The sequence below is a fragment of the Varanus komodoensis genome, unplaced genomic scaffold (assembly GCF_004798865.1).
Source record: "Varanus komodoensis strain SLA01 unplaced genomic scaffold, ASM479886v1 scaffold11, whole genome shotgun sequence".
Classification (NCBI taxonomy): Eukaryota; Metazoa; Chordata; class Lepidosauria; order Squamata; family Varanidae; genus Varanus; species Varanus komodoensis.
Window position 1 is genome coordinate 29,024,455 of NW_025335317.1, and position 26,939 is coordinate 29,051,393.

The window sequence follows — 26,939 nt, forward strand, 5'->3', positions numbered from 1 at the left end:
CTTACGTTTCGGGGTCTATTTTGGCGGAGCAGGAGGGAAGCCAGGTAGGGTTTGGCACCGAGGAAGAAATTACTTTCCACGGCTCAAGCGCAATGCTGCATTTTCGAGAGCTTGGAGGTTCAACCTTGTTCGGTTTAAAGTTATTTGCATTTGAATTTGGTCCTGTCTTTAAAATACAGCCGTGGAATAAATAGGACCTGTACCTATGGCCCCTGATTTTTTGGGTACATTTGGGAATTTGGCAATTTTGCTGTGGGGGCATCTGTGTCGTCGTTGTTCAACTGCAAAGTCGTGTCCGACTCTTTGCGACCTCATGAGCAACATTCTTCCAGATTCTCCCGTCCTCCACCATCCCCCAGAGGCCACCGCACCCTACCTCCCCAGTGACCCTATCCAGCCACCTCAACCTCTGCCGTCCCCTTCTCTTTTTGCCTTCAATTCGTCCCAGCAACAGGGTCCATTTCAATGAGTCCTTTCTTCTCATTAGGTGGACAAAGTATTTGAGGTTCAGCTTCAGTATCTGGCCTTCTAAAAACAGGGTTGATTTCCTTTAGGATTTGATTTGATTTCTTTGCAGTCGAAGGCACGCTCGGGGGTTTTTTCCAGCACCATAATTCAAAAGTGTTGATTCTTCAGCACTCAGCCTTCCTTATTGTCCAAATCTCACAGCCATACATAACAACTGGAAGACCCAAAGATTTGACTATATGAACTTTTGTCAGTGGGGTGATGTCTGCTTTTTAGTATGCTCTCTAGATTTCCCATAGCTTTCCTCCCAAGGAGCAAGAGTCTTTTAATTTCTTGGCTGCAGTCACCATTTCTGGTGAATCTGTCACTACCTCCCTTTCTTCCCCATCTATTTTCCAGGAAGTGATAGGACCAGATGCCATGATCTTAGTTTTCTTAATGTAGAGTTTGAAGCCAACTTTTGCACTCTCCTCTTTCACCCACACCAAGAGGCTCTTTAGTACCTCTTCACTTTCTGCCATTAGATTGGTATCATCTGCATATCTGAGGTTGTTGATATTTCTACTAGCAATCTTAATTCCAACTGGTGATTCATCTAGCCCCGCCTTTTTCATGATGTGCTCTGCATGTAAGTTAAATAGGCAGGGCGACAGTATATAGCCTTGCCGAACTCCTTTCTCAGTTTTGAACCAATCAGTGGTTCCGTGTCCAGTTCTCACTGTTGCTTCTTGACCCACACACAGGTTTCTCAAGAGACAAATAAGATGATCTGGCACTCCCATCTTTAAGAACTTGCCAAAATTTGCTGTGTCCACATAATCAAAGGCTTTAGCATAGTCAATGAAGCAGAAATAGATGTTTTTCTGCAACTCCCTAGTTTTCCCCATGATCCAGCATATGTTGGCAATTAGATCTCTACTTCCTCTCCCTCTTCGAAACCCTGCCTGTACTTCTGGTAGTTCTCGGTCCACATACTGCTGGAGCCTAGCTTGTAGGATTTTGAGCATAACTTTGTTAGCATGTGAAATGAGTGCAATGGTGCAGTAGTTCGAACATTCTTTGGCATTGCCCTTCTTTGGGATGGGAATGTAAACTGACCTTTTCCAATCCTGTGGCCATTGTTGAGTTTTCCAAGTTTGCTGGCATATTGAGTGTAGCACTTTTATTGCATCGTCTTTTAGGATTTTGAATAGCTCAACTGGAATACTGTCTCCTCCAGTAGCTTTGTTGTTGCTAAGATTCCTAAGGCCCTTTTGACTTCACATTCCAGGATGTCTGGCTCGAGGTCACCGACCACCCCATTGTGGTTATCAGGGACGTTAAGCTCTTTCTTGTATAATTCCTCTGTGCATTCTTGCCACCTCTTCTTAATCTCTTCTGCCTCTGTTAGGTCCCTACCATTTTGGTCCTTTATCATGCCCATCCTTGCATGAAATGTTCCCTTCATATCTCCAATTTTCTCGAAGAGATCTCTAGTCTTTACCATTCTATTGTTTTCCTTTATTTCTTTACACTGTTTGTTGAAGAAGTCTTTCTTATCTCTTCTAGCTATTCTCTGGAATTCTGCATTCTATTTGGGTGTATCTTTCCCTTTCTCCCTTGCCTTTTGATTCCCTTCTTTCCTCAGCTACCATATTTTTCCGTCTATAAGACGCCCCCATGTATATGAGCCCCCCCACTTTTCCTACCCATCTCCAGTGAATAAGCTGCTGTCACGTGCGCCGCCCCTCACCTGCACTCGCCGCCCCCCCCCCCGTGCTCACCGCCTACCCCTGCATGTGCCGCTCCCCATCTTTGAGCTTCTCCATCTTTGGCTGCAGTGCAGATAGTCAATCTGATTTCTGTGTTGACCATCTGGGGATGTCCATATGTAGAGTCGTCTCTTGGGTTGTTGGAAAAGAGTGTTTGCTCTGACCAGCGTATTCTCTTGACAATATTCTGCCAGCCTTTGCCCTGCTTCATTTTGTACTCCAAGGCCTGTTATTCTGGTTATCTTTTGGCTTCCTACTTTAGCATTCCAATCCCCCATGATGATAAGGACATCATTTTTTGGAGTGAATTCTAGAAGGTGTTGTAGGCCTTCATAGAACTGGTCAACTTCAGCCTCTTCAGCATCAGTGGTTGGGGCATAGACTTGAAGGCCTACAAGATGATTTAGGATTTTGAATAGCTCAGCTTAAATATTGTCTCCTCCACTAGCTTTGTTGTTGCTAAGAGTTCCTAAGCCCATTTGACTTCACACTCCAGGACGTCTGACTCTAGGTCACCGACCACACAATTGTAGTTATCAGGGACATTATAGATGTGCATCTTCTAAGTCTTGTAACAGTTGTCATTCTCTTCTAAGAATTTTCATAACACTGAACTTAAATTTACTTTCCCCATACCAGTCTAGAATTTTTTTTTACTTACCTTCATTTTCTTGTTTCTTCATCTTCTCCACTTGTTCTTCATCCATCAAGTTAATGCTTTGAATTGTGGAGATTCCGCCATCTCCTCCTCGTTCTTCTGCTTGTTGGTCACCATTGTTTTGGCCTGCTCCATCAAACACTGATTCTCAAATCTATACTGCTGCCAAGGCCTTTTGTTTATTTATTTAAAACATTTCTAATCCATCCTTTGCCCAAGCCTCAGGACGGCTTACAAAGTTTCTTGACTTCCTTAATCTTATAACTCCCCATTTGCTTAATAGGCTTTCACTCTGGTCTGGTGAATTTAGTATAGAAATCTTCCTCTTATACAAGACTTTCAGAAACACTGGGTATCCCCAGCTATATTTGATGTTATTTTTCAATGGAACCGCCTTAATTAGCATCAATGACCATCTAAATTGCACAGTCTGGAAAGCAAAGATCTTGGTGGACCTGAACAGGGACTCCTTTAAATTTCAATTGGTCTGATTTTTTTTCTCATTATTTTCATGAATCTTTTTTTCTTGTAATATTTTGAAAATCTGATCAAAGCATCTCTTGAGAACATCCTAGGTTCTTACTTTTTAGCCGACTTTTATTCCTTTCAAAATCCTCTTGTTACATTTTACATCTGGGATCATTTGTTTAATCCATTCAATAATATCATTTTAAAGTTTTTTCCCCCTCTGGTGGTGATTGTCCTGGCAAGTTTGAATTAATTAATTCAAATATTCAATTTATGGTATGAGTCCTTCAATGAGATAACATCTTTATCCAATTTAGATATTCTTGTTGCCTGATGATCCAATTGTAGTTTATTAGACGTCATCATTTTCTCTTTTTTTTGGAGTCACTTGTCCAGAGCCAATATTTGTTTCTCCAGACTTGAAAAAAGATTCTTATTATTCTCTTTTATTTCAGTAATAATATTTTTAGACTTGAGTTCTCCATCATCTTTCAGATCTTTAATTAAATTCTTTATTCTTTATAAATATTTTCAGAAGCAATTCTTCCTATACAGAAACTCTCAAACAGCATTACATTTTATTTTTGCAAGCTTTCTGACCAGACCTGGGTTTTTTATCTGTCAGTGGGCTTGCTCTTGAGTAAATTCATTAAGAAATTGAATTATTATACAAAATTTCTCAGAACCAATTCTAACGGTGTTCAGTTCATCTTGCCCTCATACTCATATAAGTGTTACAGTCAGTATTATAGGTTATTTGCTCTGTACTATATGCAATACAATTATCTTGCACACTGTGTGAAAGAGTGATGGCTTAATGCGGAATAATTATAAAATTTAAAAACAATCAAGCTGTAAAAGATAGGCTTGATTAGTTTCAGCAACTGTAAAATTACCTTTGTTTTTTTAAAATAAAAATAAATGCACTTTAATTCAACTTTTATTTCCTGCAGACAGATTCTGAACAAAGCTCTACAGCTAAGAAAGCATGGAGATACTGATCAGGCAGCAGTTGTCAGATGCTGAAAGGCACCATGGTAAATTATTAGAAATTATTACTAGATATCTTTCTCTGTATCTATGGTATTGGCTATTGAGTTTCCCCCCAGACATGAAAATAATCTGGATTCTTTCCTCTCTGTAATTCAAAGATGTTTACTTAGAAGTAAGGTCCTGTGTATTCAGTGGTTTTACTATTTAGTGCATTACTCTGCATAGAAAAACAGTATGAGCCATAAAATAAAAGGCATATATAATAAAATTCTTTCTATATAAGTAGCCTTCAATATATAGCTATGTATATCCTTTCCAAGCTCCTTTCTGTAAAAATTGGCTGAGTCCGTACTATATACCATTTCATCTCTAATAGAGAACGTACGTACTTCAGAGTATCCAGATAATGTGCTGCTACCAATTTTGGGCATGCTAAACTAAGGTGAACTCACCTTTATTCCATAGAAATATCAAATTATGTTTTAGTAAGTGTGTTTTCCATATGGTCCTGTAGTTTTAATGTTTTTACTGATATATTGTTTAAAGGAAAGCAAATACAAACTTCCTTCTCAGTTTTGTCATTAATTTGCTACAGGAGAAGGAACATTATGTAAGCCACTTTGAGTTCACTGGGGAAAAAAGTTGAATATTCATATAATTAACCCTGGGTTGCTAGCACTTAAGGGAGCAGCAAAACTTTCAGGAGTTCCCTGTAAGGTAGATGCATTTGATTTGCCTTTGGCACCTGTCAAACAGAACCCTTCTTCCTTTTGATGGGAATCACCTACAATCACTTTGCAGATTCCCCCTATAGTAGCAATAGGAGATTGTGGGGAGAACATTGAAGGACCACTAGGGACACCAGTCTGTCCTAAAGAAACTAGATCACATTATGGAAAGGGTAGACAGAGCCCCTTTCTGCAAACTTTCTCACCAGAACTTTTCAAGACCTGACCTGTCATATCTGCCAGCTCCTCGTAAAGTAGAGAATTACTGTGCTTCAGCCAGTAGGCACCTCCTGGCCAGTACCTAACCCTCTTGTGCTAACCTGACAAGCCATGTCTGTACAACTAAAAATAATGACTACAATTGTTTAAAGATGCAATTGGATGGATTCTTAAAAAGGAGGTATGACTGCAGGGAGTACTGCCAGGGAGCTACTGGAGCTCTCAAATATAGATATCACAAAAGTCACCCTAACAGGACTCTTTTGATATCTCAAAAATGTGTTCTCAGGTTCTATCAATTTAAAAATGCACATAGCTGCATGTATTTTAAATGTACAGAAATATTTGCACAGTTGCAAAGAGATGTACACCATCATTTTATCCTATGCTGGGGGAAATGCTGCTTTTCTAAAATTGCACAAAAATGCATATATTTGAAAATATATGCATATTTTTTGTTTTTTAGTATACTCATCAAATCAGTATAGGACTGTTACACAATGTTTTTGGTGTAAAAATCTGGCAACCTGCTCAGCATGAACTTGACAGGATCGGTAATGCTTGCCTTAGTTACAGTTGAAAAAACAAAACTATTACACAAAATATTTTAATGTATCAATATAATTAAATGCATAGTATTACATTCCATCTAATTTGAATGTTTTTTCTTAAAGATGTTGAAGCTTTGAAGAATAGTTACGAGTTGATCAAAACAGCTGATGAGGGAAAATCAGCCCTTGATCCCTCTGAGAGTTTCTCTTCTGATTTGTATGTCTTGTGTGCAGAACAAGCACATCAGGTAACCACATGTCAAGTTCTATGAGTGGTTACAAAGATCTTTTGTTTTTTGTAGATCATAATTAAAAACTGAAATATGATTAATTTTAGATGGGTTTCCCGGAAATGAGTAGTCACTGTCTACAGATGTTTTTTAAAGGAAAGCCACCTGTGAACCAATTTTTGGGCAGAGCGTACTTGTGCCAGAGTCAATTATATACCCCTGTATCTACTGATAATTTGGTAAGTATCTACCATGACTTCTGACAACTGTTATCAAAACTATTTTTTTTGTAATGAATTAATGACAAAGGCAAAATTGCAAATTACATAATGTACGTTATTCTAAGATGAGTTAACGTAAGAATGTTAGTGGAAGGAAAGATTTCTCTGCTCTGGAATCAACTGTGTCCCCTGCTACTTAAGTGATAGCTATTATTTATTAAAATAGGTATTAATATACAAATGAAATTAAGTCACTCAAACTGTAATATATATGCATGTATTATAAGTGTATATAACTATGTATAAACTTTCAAACTAAGCCCTTGTGTATGCCTTTTTAAAATATATAAATGTTGTGAATTTACTAATTCAGTAATAATATGGTGTGGTATGTGCAACTACTAAAAGGGAGAGAAATAAATCTATATCTGGGTGACCAGACTTGCTCAACAAGAGAGCCACATGCAATAAATGTCATACATTTGAGAGCCACAAGCAGGTGGTCAGTGGTGGCAAGCAGCCAGCAGGCACCTATGGGCACTCGCAACTGCAAGTGGAGAGCTGCAAAATAACCTCAAAGAAGTGCATGTGGCTCCTGAGCCTCAGTTTGGCCACCGTGATCTATAACTAGAGAGAGAAATAGAGAGAGAGAATATTTCCTTCATTCCCAAGTAAAATATTATTATTCCTTAGGAACAGTTTGAAAAATTCATCATAAATTTGCTGAAAGTAGTAGACTTTGCATTAGATGATACAAGGTAAGACATTTATAATTTGCTCCATTTTGGCCACTCTTTTGAGACTCATCTATGTGATTCCATTCCACAATATTTCTGAAATGACTATTTTGGTTGACAAGATAAATAAAAGTTATATTGTGACAGAGAAATGCACAGCCACTTTATTAGATTTTCATATGTTCAACCCAAAATGAATATTAGAATAGCTGCTTTTTGTATACAGAATAAGTGCATTGCAGCAAAATAAAAGTACATCATGTATTTGATAAACAGGATCCGTTTTTCAGTTTTTCATACCAGAACATATTTTCTCAGGTTTGTTTTTATTTACATATATCCTGTAGGACATGGGTCCTCAAACTACGGCCTGTGGGCCAGATCCGCCACACCATGCTCATTTATCTGGCCTGCCTCTGATGTTTTGGACTCGCTTGGAGAAAACAATCTCCGAGCGAGTCCAAAAGTGCTGAGCCGGCACAGGCGTTCCCTGAAACTGAGCAAAGCGCTGGCGCACACGCGATTACTACATGTGCACCGGTCCCCCCCTCCCCCCATTGCATGCATATACAGAGTGGGAATATGGAGTGGGAAACAGAAGAGAGTTGGGAGAGGAGAGAGATGAAGATGCTAAAAAAGGATTGAAGGTAAGAAAAAACTTACTTTCTTAGATTAACTTTTTAAAACTATTGTTAATTATGTGAGTCATGTTCCTGGGCTACAGTCCAAGCCAGGGCCACCTCGCCAAGCCTGGGGGCAGCTGCTTGACGGTGGCAGTGGCTTGCCCATAGAAGGCTGCCCCCAGGCTCAGTTAAGCGGCTTGTGGTGGACACGCAGGAGCCGTGGTCTTCAATGGGGGAGCCGCCACTTCTGTCGAGCAGCTGTCCCCAGGTTCAGTGGGAACAGAGCCAACATTTTTAAAATTTTAATTAATTTTTAATTTTAATTTTAATTAATTTTAATTTTAATTAATTGTTAATTAATTTTTAATGTGCAGTGTGCATAGGAATTCATTCATTTTTTCCAAACTATAGTCCGGCCCCACAACAGTCTGAGGGACAGTGAAGTGGCCCCCTGTTTTAAAAGTTTGAGAACCCCTGCTGTAGAATATAAATGTGTAGGAAAATCCAGGATTTCTGTCATCCAAATGTGGCAGAATTTCAGAGCTGTGTGAAAATACAGCCATACCTCCCCAAGAAATAGCAACATTCTGTTAGGAGAATGGAAATTTTCCATTATTATTATTATTATTATTATTATTATTATTATTATTATTATTATTTGCATTTCCAGAGTCCTCATATGTCACTACTACCATTGCAACAGAATCTTTTGTTTACTATGTATTAATTTTTACTTGTTGTTATCTGCCTTTTACAAATATATAGATCTGGAATATGACAATTGTGTGAAAACTGGTGCCTAATCTCTTTGGCAGATCAACTCTAAAATGTGAAAGGTGTTTGCTATGCCTTGATGTAGTTTTGTCTCTAGCCTAATAAACCAGGGAGCAAGTATCGGTATACTGTGGGAGTCACAAACATAAGTGTAGGTCTGATTCTATGTCAGTGGTAGGCAACATTAGGGTAAGGAACTGGGGGCCATTTGTACTCCCCAGAAACTTCCAGGGGCTACTTTCGTACCACCACTAGGGCAAGGGCAAGGAGTTTGGTGGTGGCAAGCCACCTCCCCAACTTGCTACCAATTCGCAGGAGCAGAAGCCTAAAATGATCAGTTTTTGGTGCTGTAAATTTAAACAGTTCAGTCAGTGGTGAGGATTGAGAGCGGTATGTTGTGTCCCACGGTTTTACAGATGAGATCAGAGACCAGTTGGTATTTTTTAAGAGAAGTTTTTTATTACCTGTATAGGGACCAACACTCTCCCACACGGATGGGATGGGGTGCGGTCCCCTGTAGAGGGACAACGGAGTATTTATACCTTGTTACAAACAAAGGGAGAATTGTTTTTGACAGCCTAAGCAAACGAGCTGGCATGATACAGGAGCGAGACGGTTTTGCAGTCAGTCCATATTTTGATACAAAAGCGGAGCGGTTTGCAGCTAGTCTATCCTTTTAAGAAGAACACTCTGTATATGCCTGGGGCGTCTGACAAGCCTCCTATTGTCCTCTATTGTGCTGACCCCAATACACAACTGATAGCCTCCTGTTATACTAATCTTGTGCCAGGTGGGTCGAGCCCAACATGGTACAGACTGCATGTTCCCTTGTGGATTACATGTTGTCCTCCTCTGCTCTGTTTCATGGTCAGGTCCAGTTTTTCCTTTCAGTTATACTACATGTGGCTCCGAAACCTTGGGTGCTGTGAAATTGAGGGAAAAGGTTTTGATAGAAAAGCCCTGAGTCTGTTTCTTGCCTCCTCTTGTTAAAAGCAATGATATCTGAATGTGTATTCTTTTTATTCCAGATACTATTTTTTGATATACAATGCTTCAGTTATTTACTGGAAGTTTGTAAGGCCATTTTTAAAGCCTGGATTCCGCCACTTTCTTATTCCAAGTCTCTCTCAAATTGTGCCTGCATTGAAACATCGATCTAAGGAAGACAAAGACTGGACTGCAGAACTCATGCTGTAAGATAACTTGCTGTTTACAGAAAACAATTGTCATTTGTCATTTGTTCACTGTGGTGCCTTGGCACTTCTGTGTATTCTTTACACTTCAATCAGTAAAAATATTGATGGAAGTATCTCTGTGTAAATGATAGTATTACTTCCCCTCTCTTCCCACACTCATTTATGTATGCCATTACTTTTACTACTTTTGTTAGGCAGTCCCAACTGTCTATTATAATGCTGATGGTTGTAACTCATTACCTGTTTTCAAACTACAAATTGATTTCTGTCTGTTGCTTTTCTTTTGATCCATATGTTGAATCATAGCATTCCTACACTTTATGCATACCTGCTCTGCCCTTGCAGAGATGCCAACTGTACAGTGAACACTTTGTCCTTGTCGGTTTTTATTAAACTAAAAGATTGAGACATGTTTGTCTTTCTATTGCCAATCAGATTACTATTTCAAATGAAGCAACTCAAGGAGATGGTGTTGACAAGGATAATGATACAAAATTTACTTTTTTATATCACTGATAACTGCTCATAGGCTAAAAACATTTCTTTTTGGAGAAATGGAGAAAAGAAGTAAAACTGGCCCAAAACTTCCACTGGTTGGCTCAAATTTTCTAGATGAAATTGTATTTGCATTCTTTCAATTCTCAGCCCTACTGTCAGCATTCATGGACAGTGATTCAGTCAATGCATTACAAGTTGATTATTGATATAAATTGTGCTGAAATAGCTCCAAGGCATAGAATCAGAAAGAAAGGTGAAATATTGAGGAACTTTAAGTGACAATAGGAGTACATCAAGATTGCTTCTTTCTTCCTTTTTTTCTGAATGATGTTAGCCACCCAATTGATCACTTCAGTACAAATCCATCAAAGAAAGATTGAGTACCAATCTGGTATGTCATTTCTCTCTCCACCACATTTTTGAGAGCTGTACCATTTCAAATAGATACCACTCAATCCTCCAAAAACAAGCTATATACAGTAATATGGTTCACTTGGATACCCACTCACAAACTTTTTCAGAAAGTGGTAAAAAAAATTAGATGTTGTGGAAGTTAGGATACCTAACAATATAGGGTAACAATGCAGCCTATTAATATTAGTGTAAAAGCAGATTGGTGTTAAAGGGATTGGTAGGAGGTGGTGTTTTTTTTTCTTTTGCTCTGACTTTCAGTTCATTAAGGGAAAACTGAAAGTAAATATGTATAAATTACGGAGCTGTTGAAAATTTGTCCAAAATCCTTTCTGAGGTGCCCTCAGTCTTGTAGGCTTGTGGGCACTTTGGGAGTTTTGAAAAAAGGAGTAGGGAGAAAGTAAAAGTAATCTTACAAAAGGGAGAAATACTTTTTATAGAGTTACAGTTTTTCATCAATCAAAAAAATGTGTCTCTCCTTAGTTGGGTAACACATATTTTAATAAAATCATTATTTTTAGTATAAATTCTTATAAAACTGCTAATTGTAAGGGATTGGGTTAGGGTTAGGGTTATTCATTTTACTATGTGTTTCTTCTAAGATTATGCTTTCTGTAATCAGTTAAAACTCATGTGATTATTGACTAAGACAGTGGTTTTCAACCACTGGTTCATGGACCAGTGCCAGTCTGTGGGAGATTTCCTGCTGGTCCATGGAGGGGGGGCTGCATCCTGCTCACCACAGACCAGCACAGGGACTGGCTCTGTTCCACCACCTCTTCCTTGGTTGGCATTGCGTTTGCAGGGGGTGTGCTGGTGCCATCGGTAGGGCCAGAGAGGGGAGAGACAGTTCAGCTGCAGCTAGCTGGGAGCCATGCTGTGCCGATTTTGGTATTTTGTTCTTTTGTCAGCATTTTTTGTTCTCAGTTTCTGGTTGTTTTGGAGATTTTATTTTTATTTTTTGGTATTGTGTTCAAAAACTAATACACAGAATACTGTATTATGTGTATGGTGCTTTTTGTTTTTGCCTCAGCAGTCCCCAGCGTGGTTTTCCTGTTTTCACTGGTCCTGAGCTGTGGAAAGGTTGAAAACCAGTGGACTAAGATGCATTTAATTAAATGACAGTTTGAAAAGGAGCCAGAAATAGAAGCTAGAGTGGTAGTAGTATTCTTATTTATCTATATCTCATATATACAATTTGAATGCAAATATTTTGAAATAAGGGTACCTTAATAAAATTACAGTTTTGTATAGCTTTCAGATGAAATGAATATTTTTAGAAAGAACTGTCATTTATAAATATACAGATTCAATTGCTATTGCTATTTATCTTGTATGTGCTTGTGTGTGTGCATTTTAATTTTTTCTTAACTTTTGTTAACCAGCCAAAGAGCCTTGACTATTGGCAGTATAAAAATTAAATAAACACCTTGCACAGTAGTTCTTACTACAAGCATTATCTTGCTTGCTTTACAGAGAGCTAATGGACTGTTTCTTGGATGCATCCAAAATTGAAGAAGCCATAGAGTTTTCATCCACTGCAGCAGCATTCATTAAAGAAAATGTTCCAGGGAAATATAAACAACTATTTTCATTAATGGTAACTTTTTGAAAACCTAATTTACAGTTGTCAAGATTCTAGTTTTAAAAAACTGACCAGGAATTGGGTTGTTTAACTCAGCACAGTATAACCTCATGGTTTAAAGCATCTATCTCACTTAAAGCCATTGCAAACAAATATAGGTAGTTGACGTCTCATAATAAAATTGTCCTGTGCCTGAAGTAAGATGAAGGATAGATTGCAATACTTCAATAAGGTGAGAAATAAAATCAGGCATATACCAAGGTGATTTCAGTAGGCTTTTGTGTTCTATCTTACTGAAGTCCAAACGTGTCTTATTTGGAAGGCAAAAAAATCTAACTTGTAAATGAGTTAATTAAACTGATATTCATATACCTGGCCAGACTTGGACCAAATGACCTTTTATCCCAGAATGACAATTCCTTCCGTCCTTCCTTCCTTCCTTCCTTCCTTCCTATCCCACGTTTTTCCTTTCAAAGAACTCAAAGCAGCTTATATAATTTCCCTCCTACTTTCAATCTTAGTCTCACAACAGCAAACCTATGAGGTAGGTTGAACTGAGACCAGATATCCTGAGCCCCAGTCCCTCAATCTTAACCATTGCACCACACAGGCTCCCATTTTTCCTTAGGGGTTTTTAGAAAAATGTTTACCTTGCTATGTGGGCCTCTATAGCCCTCAGGAAGGCAACTGTCAGCATAATTTACCAGATCTGAAGAAATATGCTGGGCCTTGTATGATATTATTCTATCTAAACGTGCATAGGATTGCACTCTTACATTGGTAATCAAAATAAGAGTTGTAAGATTTTCTTCTGCCTTGCTTATAGTTGTCTGTTAACCAGAAAGTGATCTGAGCCCTCCTAGCTTTTAAACATACTATAAAGCAGCTTGAGAGTACTTCATTGTCTAGAAAGCGTTGTAGAATTTTAAAGCCAAAGGAAATACGCATTTTAGAGTTATATTATATTCCATGCGTCATGTCTTGTATTCCTTTTGCTTATTACACACAGGCAATAAAGCTAGTAATACTGACTTAATGCTGCTTTAGTACAAGTCCTGGGGAGAAAAGGTGCTAAGTCTGATCAGGATTGCACTGATCAGTGGAAGTATTGTTGAAATAACAGATATAATGCCTAATTTGTTTGGTGGATTTTAATAAGGATAGTTGTCCCCCTCCTTCCTTGCCTCTCTGTTCTGTTTGTTTCCTTCTGCATGACTATTCTTAAAGAAATGGGGAATATGGCTTCCATTATATTTCATGAAATTAAAACTGAAATGTGAGTTCCCGTAGTTGTAATATTAATAAAGCTGTAAAAAGAAAGCAAACCAGCTCATGTATTATATGCTTCTCAAAGTTGCCTTTGAGAAAAGCAGCCTTTTTAAATGGCTATTTTAAAATGGCTATTGTGCTGTATCTCCCAGATGAGCTGTCAGCCTTTTTTTAATGTTCTGGTATTCCTACTGTTTATGGGAAGGGGAAGCTGAAAATAAAATGGAAGAGAAATACTCTAGAGTTTAACATTTTATGAGTTCATATTAGCTTCAATTGTTCAATGATTGTTTGCCATTGTTGAAATACAGAACTGAGATCATACTCACAGGCCACTTTAGTGTCGGGAACCATTTTACACTTGGGAAGCACAACTGGAAAGAAATTTTACATGTATGCCTTTGTACCACTATATAAGTGACTATACTTAATGTTTGGATCTGCCTTTTAAAATTAGAATTCCAACTGCACATAGTCCACCGATTCTGCCACAAGGATGTCAAACAATGGCATCCTTTGTGAACCTGAAGCTGCAGAAAAGGTTTAAGAAGAATTTGAATCCTGCTCAGTTTTTGAAAAGCTGATGATATGTCTCTGTACTTAAATACTGATGTAGTTATTGTAATTGTTTATAGATACATCACAAACTAGTGGAAGCTTCACAAATAGAAGATGAACTTAAAAGCTCTCCCAACCTGAACATTATTTATAAAATCCAAACAATCAAGTTGTAAGTATTGGTTATTGCAAATGAAGATTTCTGTTGTTTAAACTATATGTCTAGAAGTTGGTTGGGATCCAAACATCTTTCAGTGGGAGAAAAACTGACACTAATATGATTCAGTGCAGAGAGAAAAAAGCATAACTGCTGTTTAGGATCAGCATGATTCTTGGTCCTTCTGGGATTACGTGCACACCAAGCAGCAGTGTCCTGAGTAGTTATTTTGTATTGGTCTGTGGTATTTGCTATTAACTTTGGGTATCTTGTCTTATGCCAATATAATTAATGTGAAACTTATTGCCATCTAGAACAGAATTAATGTGCTCAGAAAACATTATTCTTTATTTTTGTATCCTGAAGTGAATGTGGCATGTTTTTGCTAAGTCTTTTCTTCTTCCTTTGAATGTACTTTTTTTCCATTGCCAAGTTTGCATGTCTTAGATGAAAACAAACGAAAAGATCATTTGATTTATTTTAGGTAATTTTATTTTGAATACAATACACTCAGAAATCCTATTTAGGACAGAAGGGAAAATGTTGGCTGTAGCATAGATTTTTAAATGTTTAAAAATTGTAATAATAATCCACTTGTAAAATGATTACAGGCATTTAGACAAGAATGAAATTCCACAAGATGCTTGCACAGATTTGAGTAATATATATGAACTTTTAAAAGAATCCAGAAGGAAAATAAAGCGTATTGAAAGGTAAATTTCATACTTTTGCAACTCTCCAGAATATCTTTTAAAAATAGTTGACAAAGTGCCGCATGATATCCTGGTTGAGAAATTGAGGAGTTTTGCGATAGACTGATCCACTGTCTGATGGATTCATGCATGGCTGATGGAGCAAAAGCAGAGGGGGAATCATTGGGATGGTGGAGGGTGATGAGCGGGATCCCCCAGGGCTTGGTCCTGGGACCGATCCTGTTCAATCTTTTCATCAATGGCCTAGAAGAGGGGGTGACCAGTCTGCTGATCAAATTCGCAGATGATACTAAATGATACTAAAATGATGATACTAAAATGTGGGCGATAGTCACAACTGAGGAGCAGGTATTCCAGATTCAAAAGGATCTGGATGGACTATGGAAGTGGGCTGGGGACAACAGGATGGTCTTGCACTTTGGGCATAGGAATGGATGTCATAAGTACAGGTTAGGAGACAAGTGGCTGGAGAGCAGCACTTGTGAAAAGGATCTTGGGGTGCTGGTTGACTACAGGCTAAACATGAGTGTGACATGGCAGACAAGAGGGCGAACGCCACCCTTGGATGCATAGCCAGAAGTGTAGCTTCTAGATCGAGAGATTTATTACTGCCACTCTATATGACTCTGGTGCACTTGCAGCTGGAGTATCGTGTTCAATTCTGGGCCCCTCATTACAAGAGGGATACAGCCAGGTTGGAATCAGTGCAGCGATGGGCAACTAGGATGGTGGCTGGTTTGCACAGTAAGCCATATGAGGGGAGACTGAGGGAACTGGGTCTTTTCAGCCTTCAGAGGAGGAGACTCAGAGGAGACCTGTTAGAGACATACATGTACGTGAGGGGGTGCCATGCAGGGGTGGGTGCATGGCACTCCCTGCAGTGGAGGGGCAGGACGTGTTCCAGTGGAGCAAAGCTCATGGAACCAAGATTTAGAGTGGATGCCAGGAAGTACAGTTAGGACCCCAAGGGTATGGAATGGGCTTCCACGGGAGGTGGCTGAAGCCCCATCAGTGAGGGTATAAGTTGGACATGCACATGGTGGGCATGTCATGAGTGGAGCCAACTAGAGCCGGGGGGCAGACTAGATGGCCCAGGAGGCCCCTTCTGACTCACTCTGTTTCTATGTTTCTATATAAATATTTTAAATAAATAAATGCATACATACATACTGTGACAAGCAGGTGTGCCACTGAACATATGAAGAAAACTTGTGGGTAAAAGGGCCAGAGATGCAAATGGGAGAAGCTATGGCTGCTTTTTCCCCTGCTGAACTGGAAAATGTTAAGGAATGGCTTCAGAGGTGGCAGCCTTAAAAACAATTGAGACATGTGTCCTAATAATCTATAAGTCACTGCTACAATTGTTCTATCTTTCCAATTTTTTAAAAAATGTTGACCAGATTTTACTTCTGTAACTGTCAGTTGTACTTTCATTTTATTTTTGCAATAACAAAGTAACAGTCTTGGATACTAAGGCTGTAGTCCTGTTCTCATGTAAGTTTCATTTGTGTAATTGAAATTTCTCCTGAGTAAATCAGTATTAGATCATATTATAGGTGCACTGCATGTACAATTAATCACCAAGATCAGTTTTGTACTCATTTGTTCTTTTTTCTACTTTGCAGAATTTCTTTGCTGCTGGAATTGGCTCGACTTTCTTTGAAATTAAATTGTATACCCATTGCGTGTTCATGTATAAATGACTTGAAGAACTGTAAGATTAGTGTGAGTGATAGGAAATTCTTGGCTGAGTTACTTTTAATGAAATCATTTTTGCCTATTTATGAGTGTGAACTGATATATTGAATGAAAACGTATAATTTCAGTCATACTTACACAATGTTAGCTAATACCAGAAATTAGGGGAGCAATTGCTCCCTACAAATTGCAATTAATAAGTAGGATAATACATACTTGAAAATGTAATAGTTTCCTATTAATGGTATGACAATACATTTTAATAAGAAGAAAATTGTGTAAGAGCTTATGTGGCCAAATATTTCCTTCCCTTAGTTAGTGAACAGGCTAGAAAAAGATCTAGGTTAATTTTCAAAGAGCACAGAATTGCACATAAGCCATGACAATCGGTATTTCACTGTCTTTCTACAAAACTAGTTTCGTGTCTTTCCCTACTATTTTCAGGGTCAGGGAGAGCTCTATTTATCCTTATAAATTTTAACCTATGTCCTTTGCACTGTTAGTATGAAAAGTTACGTAGTAATTGAACAAAAGCTACACATCAGCATGGACAGTCTCGTGTGCTATTATCATACAACATCCACACAGATCAGAGGTTTTCCAAGGCTGTATTTATGCACCAGGTTAAAATGTAATTTGAAAATATCCTCTTGATATATTGGAATAACCATTTTGCATAATCTAACCAAAGCTTCCACTTTTGCTTTACTGCGTATTAGTAACAAAGAAGCTTGTGGCATTTTAAAGATTAATAGATTTATTGTGGTGCAAACTTTGAGGGCTAGTGTCTTGTTCATCAGGAAGCTTGGAATTAAACACACACTTCATTTGGAATATATACACAGATATAGAAAAAGGCAAAATGGCTATGAAATGCTGAAATACAAAAAATATAGCTGGCATTTTATGGCTTTTCTGTCCCATTTCCTTTCTGAATGCATATTTATATGTCAACCAAGGATAGCAGCATGTATCTAATGAAGTGGATGATACACAGAAGGTTATTCCATAATACATTTGTAAGTCTTCAAGATGTCATAAGTCTCTTTGTTGATTTTGCTACAACAAACTGGCTCAGCTGTCTCTCTGAAAATTGCATGATGACATAATGCTGTAAAAATGCAGAATGTTGTAATGAAATATTTGATAGCAGTGGATATTCATCATGAATATTTCCATTCTTTAATAAAATGTGTTCGTATTAACAGGATCCAGGAAAAGAGATTGAATTAGACTGCTTGGAATGTGACTGTGAAGTCCAGAAACTTGGACCTAAAATTGAAACCTATGGTAAAAGTGTTGTTGAGGTACATGTGCTCCTCACTTAGCATCACTGTGCTGCAAATTTATGGTTTTGTTTCTCTCTTTGTTTTTTTTAATGAAAAATGAAAGTTAGCCACTGATTTTCATGCAGAGAAAACAAATGCTATTCTAGTTAGCGTCAACTAAAGAGAATGATCTGCTGATTCAGGAATCAGTTACTGTTGGATATAAGGTTATAAGAAGGTCCTGTAAGTCAGTAGTTATGCCTCCTAATCAGAATTATGTGGTCAGGATCTTTCAACCACTCAGTTAGCATGCTATCCATAATATCTGATAGCTCATGGACTAGATTCAGAAGAATTAGTTGTATCTTCATTTTATTCTTGTAGGCTCAACGAAAAGTAATACAAAAACTTGAGCTTATTTTGAATCGTGCAATTCGGGTGCGAAATCCAAATATTATTCAGGCCGTATGTGCCACCCTTTGGAACATCTGTTTACCATTGCTACAGCACAATTTGCAGCAGCATGTACGGAAACCACTGCTGAGTATTGCTGAAGTCCTAGAGAAGATTGACAGGTAAACTGGTTTTGCTAGGAACACAAATTTATTGTTTTAGAGACCTAATAAGCTATATACAAACATGTGATGAACTAAGGATATATATATATATAATCAGACCATGGGTCCTGCAAGATTAATACTGTCTATTCTGATTGTCAGTAACTCTTCAAAGTCCTAGGCAGAAGTTTTTTCAGTATTTCTAAAAGTGGGCTGGATAGAAAAACTATTAGGTGAATCCACAATTGGCTGCAAAATTTGACTCAAAGAGTGCCTAAAAATGGCAGATTTTCTAACTGGGGAATGGTATCGTAGGGGGTATCACAGGGTTCTTTCCTGGGCCTAGTGGTGTTTAACATTTTTACGGTATGAGGAAGTGCAGGGAACAGTTACCAGATTTGCAGATAACACAAAACTGGGTGGAATAGCCTGTAAGAAAGAAGATCCAAAGTGATCTTGATAGGTTAGAACACTGGGTTAAAAACAACAGAATGTAATTCCGTAGGGAAAATTCCAAGTCCTGCACCTAGGAAAAATAAACCAAATGCACCACTAGAAGGTGGGGAATACTTGGCTCAACAATACTGCAAATGAGAAGGATCTTGGAATTATAATAGATCACAAGCTAAATAGGAGCCAATAGTGTGATGTTAATGCAAAATGCTATTTGAGCTGCATTAATAGAAAAATCACTTCCCAATCACATATAGTACTAGTCAGACCTCCTGTGGAGTACTGTGTTCAGTTTTCGGCATCACAGCTTAAGAAAGATGTAGACAAGCTGGAAAGGGTTCAGGGAAGGGCATCAAGGTTGATCTAAGGCCTGGAAACAAAGCCCTATGAGGAGAGATTGAGAGAACTGGGCATATTTAGCCAAGAGAAGAGAAGAGAAGAGAAGAGAAGAGAAGAGAAGAGAAGAGAAGACTGAGAGGTGATGGTAGCACTCTACAAGTACTTGAAAGACTGTCACAAAAAACAAGAACCCAAGAATCTCTTCTTGATCATCCCAGAGTGTAGGACACAGAATAATGGACTTAAGTTACAAAATTACTTAATACAAGTGGAAAAGTGAATTATTCTGCTAAGAAGTAATTTTAATTGTAATATACATGCACTGCAGAAAGACAAAGCTAATACTGGTTTTAACTGAAAATTGTTATGGTTGTGTTTCCTAGCATGTTGACTTTATTCCGTTGTCAAGTTCATATGGAACTTGCCCGTATTGAGGAAAAGTCAGACAGAATAGAGGCTGCCATGGAACATTTGCAGAAAGCTATCTACCTTGATAACAGTGGGCAATATCATGAATATCTTAAAATGGCTTTCCATCGACTTAATTTAAGCACAATGTTATACAAGTCATTAGAACGTCTAGAAGATCAAGCAAGTTTGATGATTGAACAGGTAACTGCTAAATGTTATTAAGAGTACATCAGGAAGGGGAAAGGAGGAGGAGAAGGAGGAAGAGCTTGATCATATTTTGAATTGATACAATTCTGATATGATTTGGGTCATTAGTGCATTTTTCTTCAACACAAAGGACCTTATTGAAAATATATATCGAAATAATGGGTATATATAATGCATATATTAAGTGAGTCCTTAATGACAGTTTTATAAACTTATCCAATGGGTCTTTAACCTGGAGGTAGACCTCTGTTTTTCTCTGCTGTGTTCCAGAATTATAAGTCCCCATAGGAACTTTCTTAAGCAAGTGTCTCCAGATGGGTAAATCTTCAGAAGGGTAAAGAAATTGTAAGATTAGAAGCACATGCTTTTATTTTTCTTTGCACTTGCCAACTTAATTCTAACCCTTCAGCTTGTCTTGAGATTACATTTCCACTTGATCTTGCAGTCATGAAGGAAACAATGTGCAGAGTACCACAATGAACTGACAGTACCCATTGTTTCACCCAAAAACACTGTGCATTAAAACCTAGGCTTCTTTTATCATTCCTAAAACTGCCTTTCAGAATCATCCATTGAAAAAAGAACACAGATGTTGTTTGTAATATTTTCATGTGCACACTGACAAAGATTACTGTGTCAAAGACTTTCCTTTTAAATTATTTTCCTCTTTCTCCCAGAGCTATCACTGGCTTAATTCATATGGAGTGGAAGAGACAACAAATGAAATGTGAGCAATTGTGGAAAACTAGCTCTCACAGGCTATTTGGATCAGTAGATCTTTTCCACTCCTTTTCAGGTTTAAGGTTACACATGCAACCCACCTAGTAAACAAAGAAGGATGTAGAATGTACATAGAAAGATCTTGGTGTGAGTCAAAGTACATCTTCCATACAGCTGTTTTTTGACATGCTGCTGTGGAAAAATATTATTGTAATAACAGAACAGTTTGCTGGCCAGTGCCAGTTAAATACAAGAATTGCTTAATATAGGCTGAGGTTTCTCCACTTAATCCCATATATTGGAAAGAATATGTATAAAAACTTGTTTATATGAGTGAACCAGTTTTAGTCATGTAAAAGCAATCACAGTATACTTTTACTCTGGTAAAAATACTTATGAAACCTGTTCAAACAAACTGTAAGAATTAGAGATCTTTCACAGAAACTTGTCTCCAAATGAATGAAACATGCATATGGTGTCCCTGATAGGCAGGGAATGAGCTATTTACTTCAGTGTTAGGATCACCGATACCAAACATTGAGAAAGGAAAAGTACCTGCAGAGAGAGAGAGAGAATGACAGAGAGAGACTGTCTGCTAATGGTCTCTATGTGTGCTCTAGATGTGATAGGTTAAGGCAGTAGCCTAACAAATGTGAAATTAGAAAATTTCCTTCAAATTATTGTCTTAACATTTTCTAAGGATTGTGCAGGTATGCATTGCTTTTTCTATAGCTGAATAGCTATGGGATATTTAGTATCAGCTGGAAAAGAAAATTGACTGAGAAGGGAGAATGCAGTATCTTGGAGGATGGCATGGCTGGTGGGGGCATTTTGAATATTGTAACATATCACTGGAAATCCTACTTTTGAATTATCAAATTCTTTTTTGTTTTGTTTTGTTTTTTTGCCTAGGCTAAAAAAGGAACATCAAAAGATAGTGTAAGAAAAAAACGGTCTTTGCTGGTGAATGCTGGCCTGGCACTAGCTCCTGAGGCATTTCAGATTGTCCTTGATAGTGAAAATGAAGCTAAAGGTAATATAAATTATCTGCCATGATAAAACTGAGAAGCTTGATAAAGAACTTATCTGTTTTCAGTGGCTAACTCCAATTATTTATATGCCTGGGACTTAGAGTCTATAAGCCAGGTTTATGCATAATTCTGTGACACTGGTGGTTGGTGTGATGCTTCTGAATCTATTTGCACAAACAAACCATGGTTTGTATGTGAAAGCTAGAAGCCATAAATAAAACCCATGGTTTATTATTGGCTTTTGTAGTCCAGCTTGTTTAAATCATGTCTTGTTGTGATGTTTGAACCCTGGCTTGAAAAGGTTCTATATATGCCTAGCAATAGCAGCCTGACAATGAAACCACTCTGAAAGCTAGCAAAATGGACACAAGAGAAGCAAATGGAAAGAAGAAAAACAATCCACAGTTCATTTGTTCCTTTACAAAACAATTCATGGCTAAAGCAACAAACCATGGGTACCATAAATCATGGCTTACATTACCACTTTTTCCCTTTCTATCTGTCTTTTTGACAGATAGAAATACATTGCATAACTTAATCAGCATGAGTACAAGCGGTAATTTTGCACGCTGCTGCCTAACATGCATCAAGATTACTGGCAGAATTCAAAATGGCAGTTTCATGGAAATTATTTTGGATTGCCTTTTGGCTTAACCAAAATCTTCAGTCAGCTGCAAAAAAAAGCACCCATATTTACCAATACTCTACTGGCCACAATTCATGCCACCCTTAGGTAGAAATCTGGCTACCCAGAAATACTACTGAGGTTCATCTGTTGCAGGAGGAGCAATAGATTCAGCATGATTTCTTCACATGATTTCAAAAACCAAAATAGTACATACTTTTTTGTTGTTTGTTACATGTTTATTTTGAGAATTTTATTTAGACGTTCCTCAAAAGAGCCTAAGTAACAAACCATACAGTATCTTCTTCCCTGCATTACCACTTAGTGTTCTTTTCAGTCCTGTTTATACCTCCTTTTAGCATAAGTGCTTTGAGGTTCATAGCCCAAGAAACTCCAAACAACCTAAAGTGGGCAAGAGTATATATGTCTTGTCATGTATGTCTCTGAATGCTAGGTTCATGCCCTACTACCTTTGCTACCATTGCTGAAGGAACTATTTTACTTCTTCACACTGTGGGGCTCCAACTCCTTGCCCAAAAATGGGATGTTGGCCACCGGTCTATAATTGGTGGCCATCTCTGGATCCAGGGATGCCTTCTTTAGAACTGGTTGGACTACCGCCTCCTTTGAAGAGGCAGGTACCCGGCCATCCCTCAGAGAGGCGTTGACAACCTCCTCCAGGATCCAGGTCCCTATCCCATGCTTGGTGTTGTTAAGTAGCCAAGAAGGGCAAGTGTCCAATAGGCAGGTGGTGGGACGTACTTGTCCAAGCACCTTGTCCACATCATCAGGCTGCAACAACTGAAACTCATCCATCAATTTTGGACCAGACGGCGGCATTGGTATCTCTCCAGAAGACTCTGGGTCACTAGTGGAGTCCAGCTCGTGACGAATCTGAGTGATTTTCTCCTTAAAATGCTTGGCAAGTTCGTCACAGCGGGCCTTCAAGGGCAGTACAGGGTCTTTCTTAGGGCCAGGATGAACCAGCCCTTGTACCACCCAAAAAAGCTCCACCGGACGGCATTGTGAGGAGGCAATGGAAATGGAGAAGAATTTCTTTTTCGCCACCCTCACCTCCATAGCATAGGCCTGATAATGGGCTCTTAAGTGTGTTCGGTCAGATTCATCCCGTGATTTCCTCCATCTACGGTCTAGACGTCTCCCAACCCGCTTCATCACCCGCAATTCAGGTGTATACCAAGGGGAAGAGTGGGCTCTGCCCGGCAAGAGAAGATGCTTAGGAGTGATCATTTTGATAGCTCTGGTCATTTCCCCATTCCATAGTTCGACCAGAGCATTGACAGGAGCACCAGTCTTGTCAACCGGAAATTCTCCCAGTGCCTTCAGGAATTCATCCGGATCCATTTGGCTCTGGGGGTGGACCAACACAATCGGGTCCGCACCCTTACAGAGGGAAAGGCCGCTCTCGAGCTCAAACCTTATGAGGAAGTGATCTGACCATGACAGGGGTGTCAGACACAAATTCCTCACCCTCAGATAACCCTCTTCCTGCCCCGTTGAGAAAACCAGGTTCAGAGTGTGTCCACGTTCATGGTCGGGCCAACGACATGTTGAGACAGCCCCATGGCCGCCGTGGAGGCCATGAAGTCCTGAGCTGCCCCGGTCAGAACAGTCTTGGCATGGAGATTGAAGTCCCCCAGGACCAACATCCTGGGAGTCCTCAACACCAGGTCCGAGACGATCTCCGTCAGCTCAGGCAGGGAGTCTGTTGGGCAGAAGGGTGCACGGTACACCAACAGAATCCCCAATCTGTCTCGATCACCCAACACCAAGCAGAGGCACTCTAGACCTGGCCTCGAGGGGACTGGAAGCCCCATGAGGGAGATGGAGGCTCGGTAAACCAAAGCAACCCCCCTTCCCTCCCCTCCAGGCGTGAACAGTGCTGAACCAGATACCCAGACGGGCACATTTGAGAGAGGGAGACATCCCGCCCCCCCCGTGTCCTGCTCAGGTCTCTGTTATGCAAGCCAGGTCAGCCCCCTCATCCACAATCAGGTTGTGGATAAGGGATGATTTGTTGTGAACCGACCTGGCATTGAGCAGCAGCACCGTCAGGCCCAGGGGGCGGTTGCCAAGGCTACCTGGAATTGGGAGTTAAGCCCCATTGACTTAGTGGACTTATTTCTGATTAAACATGTGTAAGAGGGTGCTGAAGGATTTTAGTAGATACTGATTACTATTCCATAAATATGTGAATATCTGATGTTTTACAAATATTTGATATTCATGTTTTATGGTTTTTATTCAGAATTTTTTTTAAAAAGGTACATTTCTGGAAGATCAAATTAAAGCTTATTCAGTCATGGTTCTGTCAGGGTCCATAACTGAATGTTATTCAGTGCCTTGCCTCATCATATTTGTAGAAAAGCCCTATCTAGTGTGGTTTTGGAAAGCATGTTATTATATTGCTGAAAAAATCCTTGATTGGCATATCAGTACAGCAAGAGTCATTTTCCACCAGAGGGCTCAGCTCATTCTACTGTTGTATTTTGGGTCTCACAGTATGAGTTCCTTTTTTCTGTCAAATATTTTTAGCTTGTAAATACTTTTCCTCCTCCTTTTTGTCTGTCTCCCATTCACTTCAAAGCTAGGGATTCTCTGATCAACACACTGCAATAACAGCATCCATAGAAAATCTCTGTTAATGATACTTTAGACAGCCTGAGATGTGTTACAAAATCCTTCCCCTCTGGGTTTATTTCTTCCAAAAACAACAGTTTTAAAAATAATGTTAGAAGACCTTACATGCTTTCCATCTGTCCTAGGAACCTATTTGTCTTTCATCCATTTAGGGCTGTTGAATCAGTTAGTTTTTATAATGCTTCTATTCTAGTTGTCCATTCAGTAGTTAGTTATTCTAGTGTCCTCCTTGTAGTATTTTATCATGAATATAAAGCAAAATTGTATAAAGTGCTCTCCCTTCTATTTAGTAGCCTCAAGTAAAACTAAGGGTCAAATTAGTTATCTCTGTGCCAAAGCAGAGCACCATACCAGAAATGTGGAGAAAGCAGATGGACATTTGAAGAGAATAGGACATGAAAATGAAAAAGAAAGGTAATTATAATCAAAGGCAAGCATTTATAGTCTGTTTCTGAAGGGATAAATAATTTCAAAGGAAAAGATTGGTGTTTGTTTGAAATGTCTTAAAACTAAGTCCTAAAAACACTAATTCCTTGAGCCAAGGGTTAACACTTCAGACTAAGTTCATTTATATCATCCTTGTCATGGAAAGGCCCATGTAATTGTCTGCCTTACCCTGAATATCCTTCCTTAATTTTCTGTAGGTCTCTCTTTCGGCCCATTCTTTCCCATTCACTCCTTGTATGTAGGTCTGAGACTTGAGATCATATTACATCTCACCCACATCCTATACTACCAAAAGGAATAGGTGATACCATTAAATCTTGCATTTAATTGAATGTAGGAGCAGTGTCCATTGGTAGAAATAGAAGGTTTTCTTTAATGGGTTGCAACTGAGGAGAGAAAGGTTAACCTGCCCACCCTTCATGCGGCGATTCTTCTCATCCCCCATCTTTTCCCTCAGTCTGACAATAAAGCTTAGGGAGCTGGGAATCCAATGGTGCCAAAGGGAGGATTCACCTAAGATTAACTGAAGTGCAGGTAAGATTTCCAGGAAAAATATATTTTAGGAGGAAAGCTGGAGTTAAACAATAGAAGAAAACAATAGAATAGGGAGGACCAGAGATCTTTTCAAAAATATTGGAGAAATGAAGGGAACATTTCAGGCAAATATGGGCATGATAAAGGACCAAAATGGTAGGGACCTAACAGAGGCAGAAGAGATTATGAAGAGGTGGCAAGATTACTCAGAAGAACTATACAAGAAAGAGCTTAATGTCCCTGATAACCATGATGGGGAGGTCACTGACCTCGAGCCAGACATCCTGGAATGTGAAGTCAAATGGGTCTTAGGAAGTCTGAGCAACTACAGAGCTAGTGGAGGTTACAGTATTCCAGCTGAGCTATTCAAAATCTTAAAAGACAATGCAGTAAAAGTGCTACACTCAATATGCCAGCAAATTTGGAAAACTCAACAGTGGCCACAGGATTGGAAAAGGTCAGTTTATATTCCGATCGCAAAGAAGGGCAATGCCAAAGAATGTTCAAACTACCGCACCATTGCACTCATTTCACATGCTAGCAAAGTTATGCTCAAAATGCTACAAGTGAGGCTCCAGCAGTATGTGGACCGAGAACTACCAGAAGTACAGGCAGGGTTTCGAAGAGGGAGAGGAACTAGAGATCAAATTGCCAACATACGTTGGATCATGGAGAAAGCTAGGGAGTTTTAGAAAAACATCTACTTCTGCTTCAGTGACTATGCCTTTGATTGTGTGGATCACAACAAATTGTGGCAAGTTCTTAAAGAGATGGGAGCACCAGACCATCTTATTTGTCTCTTGAGAAACCTATATGTGGGTCAAGAAGCAACAGTGAGAACTGGACACAGAACCACTGATTGGTTCAAAATTGAGAAAGGAGTTCGGCAAGGCTTTATACTGTCGCCCTGCCTATTTAACTTATATGCAGAGCACATCATGAGAAAGGCAGGGCTAGATGAATCCCCAGTTGGAATTAAGATTGCTGGGAGAAATATCAACAACCTCAGATATGCAGATGATACCACTCTAATGGCAGAAAGTGAAGAGGAACTAAAGAGCCTCTTGATGTAGGTGAAGGAGGAGAGTGCAAAAGTTGGCTTGAAACTCAACATTAAGAAAACTAAGATCATGGCATCTGGTCCTCTCACTTCCTGGCAAATAGATGGGGAAGAAATGGA

The 26,939-nt window shown here is 39.0% G+C and overlaps 1 protein-coding gene across 1 annotated transcript in view; it reads left to right on the forward strand.

Moving 5' to 3' along the window:
• Window positions 1–4,333: 4,333 nt before the first annotated feature.
• The window catches only part of CFAP46 (cilia and flagella associated protein 46), a 150,475-nt gene continuing 127,869 nt past the window's right edge, over window positions 4,334–26,939 (forward strand). The window contains exons 1-14 of the mRNA XM_044420088.1: window positions 4,334–4,382; window positions 5,960–6,084; window positions 6,174–6,305; window positions 6,981–7,045; window positions 9,450–9,614; window positions 12,003–12,126; window positions 14,016–14,110; window positions 14,707–14,808; window positions 16,434–16,533; window positions 17,715–17,813; window positions 18,159–18,349; window positions 19,507–19,735; window positions 21,374–21,494; window positions 25,069–25,192. Of these exons, the coding sequence (XP_044276023.1) occupies window positions 4,334–4,382; window positions 5,960–6,084; window positions 6,174–6,305; window positions 6,981–7,045; window positions 9,450–9,614; window positions 12,003–12,126; window positions 14,016–14,110; window positions 14,707–14,808; window positions 16,434–16,533; window positions 17,715–17,813; window positions 18,159–18,349; window positions 19,507–19,735; window positions 21,374–21,494; window positions 25,069–25,192 (1,721 nt within the window). The remainder of the gene's footprint in view (window positions 4,383–5,959; window positions 6,085–6,173; window positions 6,306–6,980; window positions 7,046–9,449; window positions 9,615–12,002; window positions 12,127–14,015; window positions 14,111–14,706; window positions 14,809–16,433; window positions 16,534–17,714; window positions 17,814–18,158; window positions 18,350–19,506; window positions 19,736–21,373; window positions 21,495–25,068; window positions 25,193–26,939) is intronic.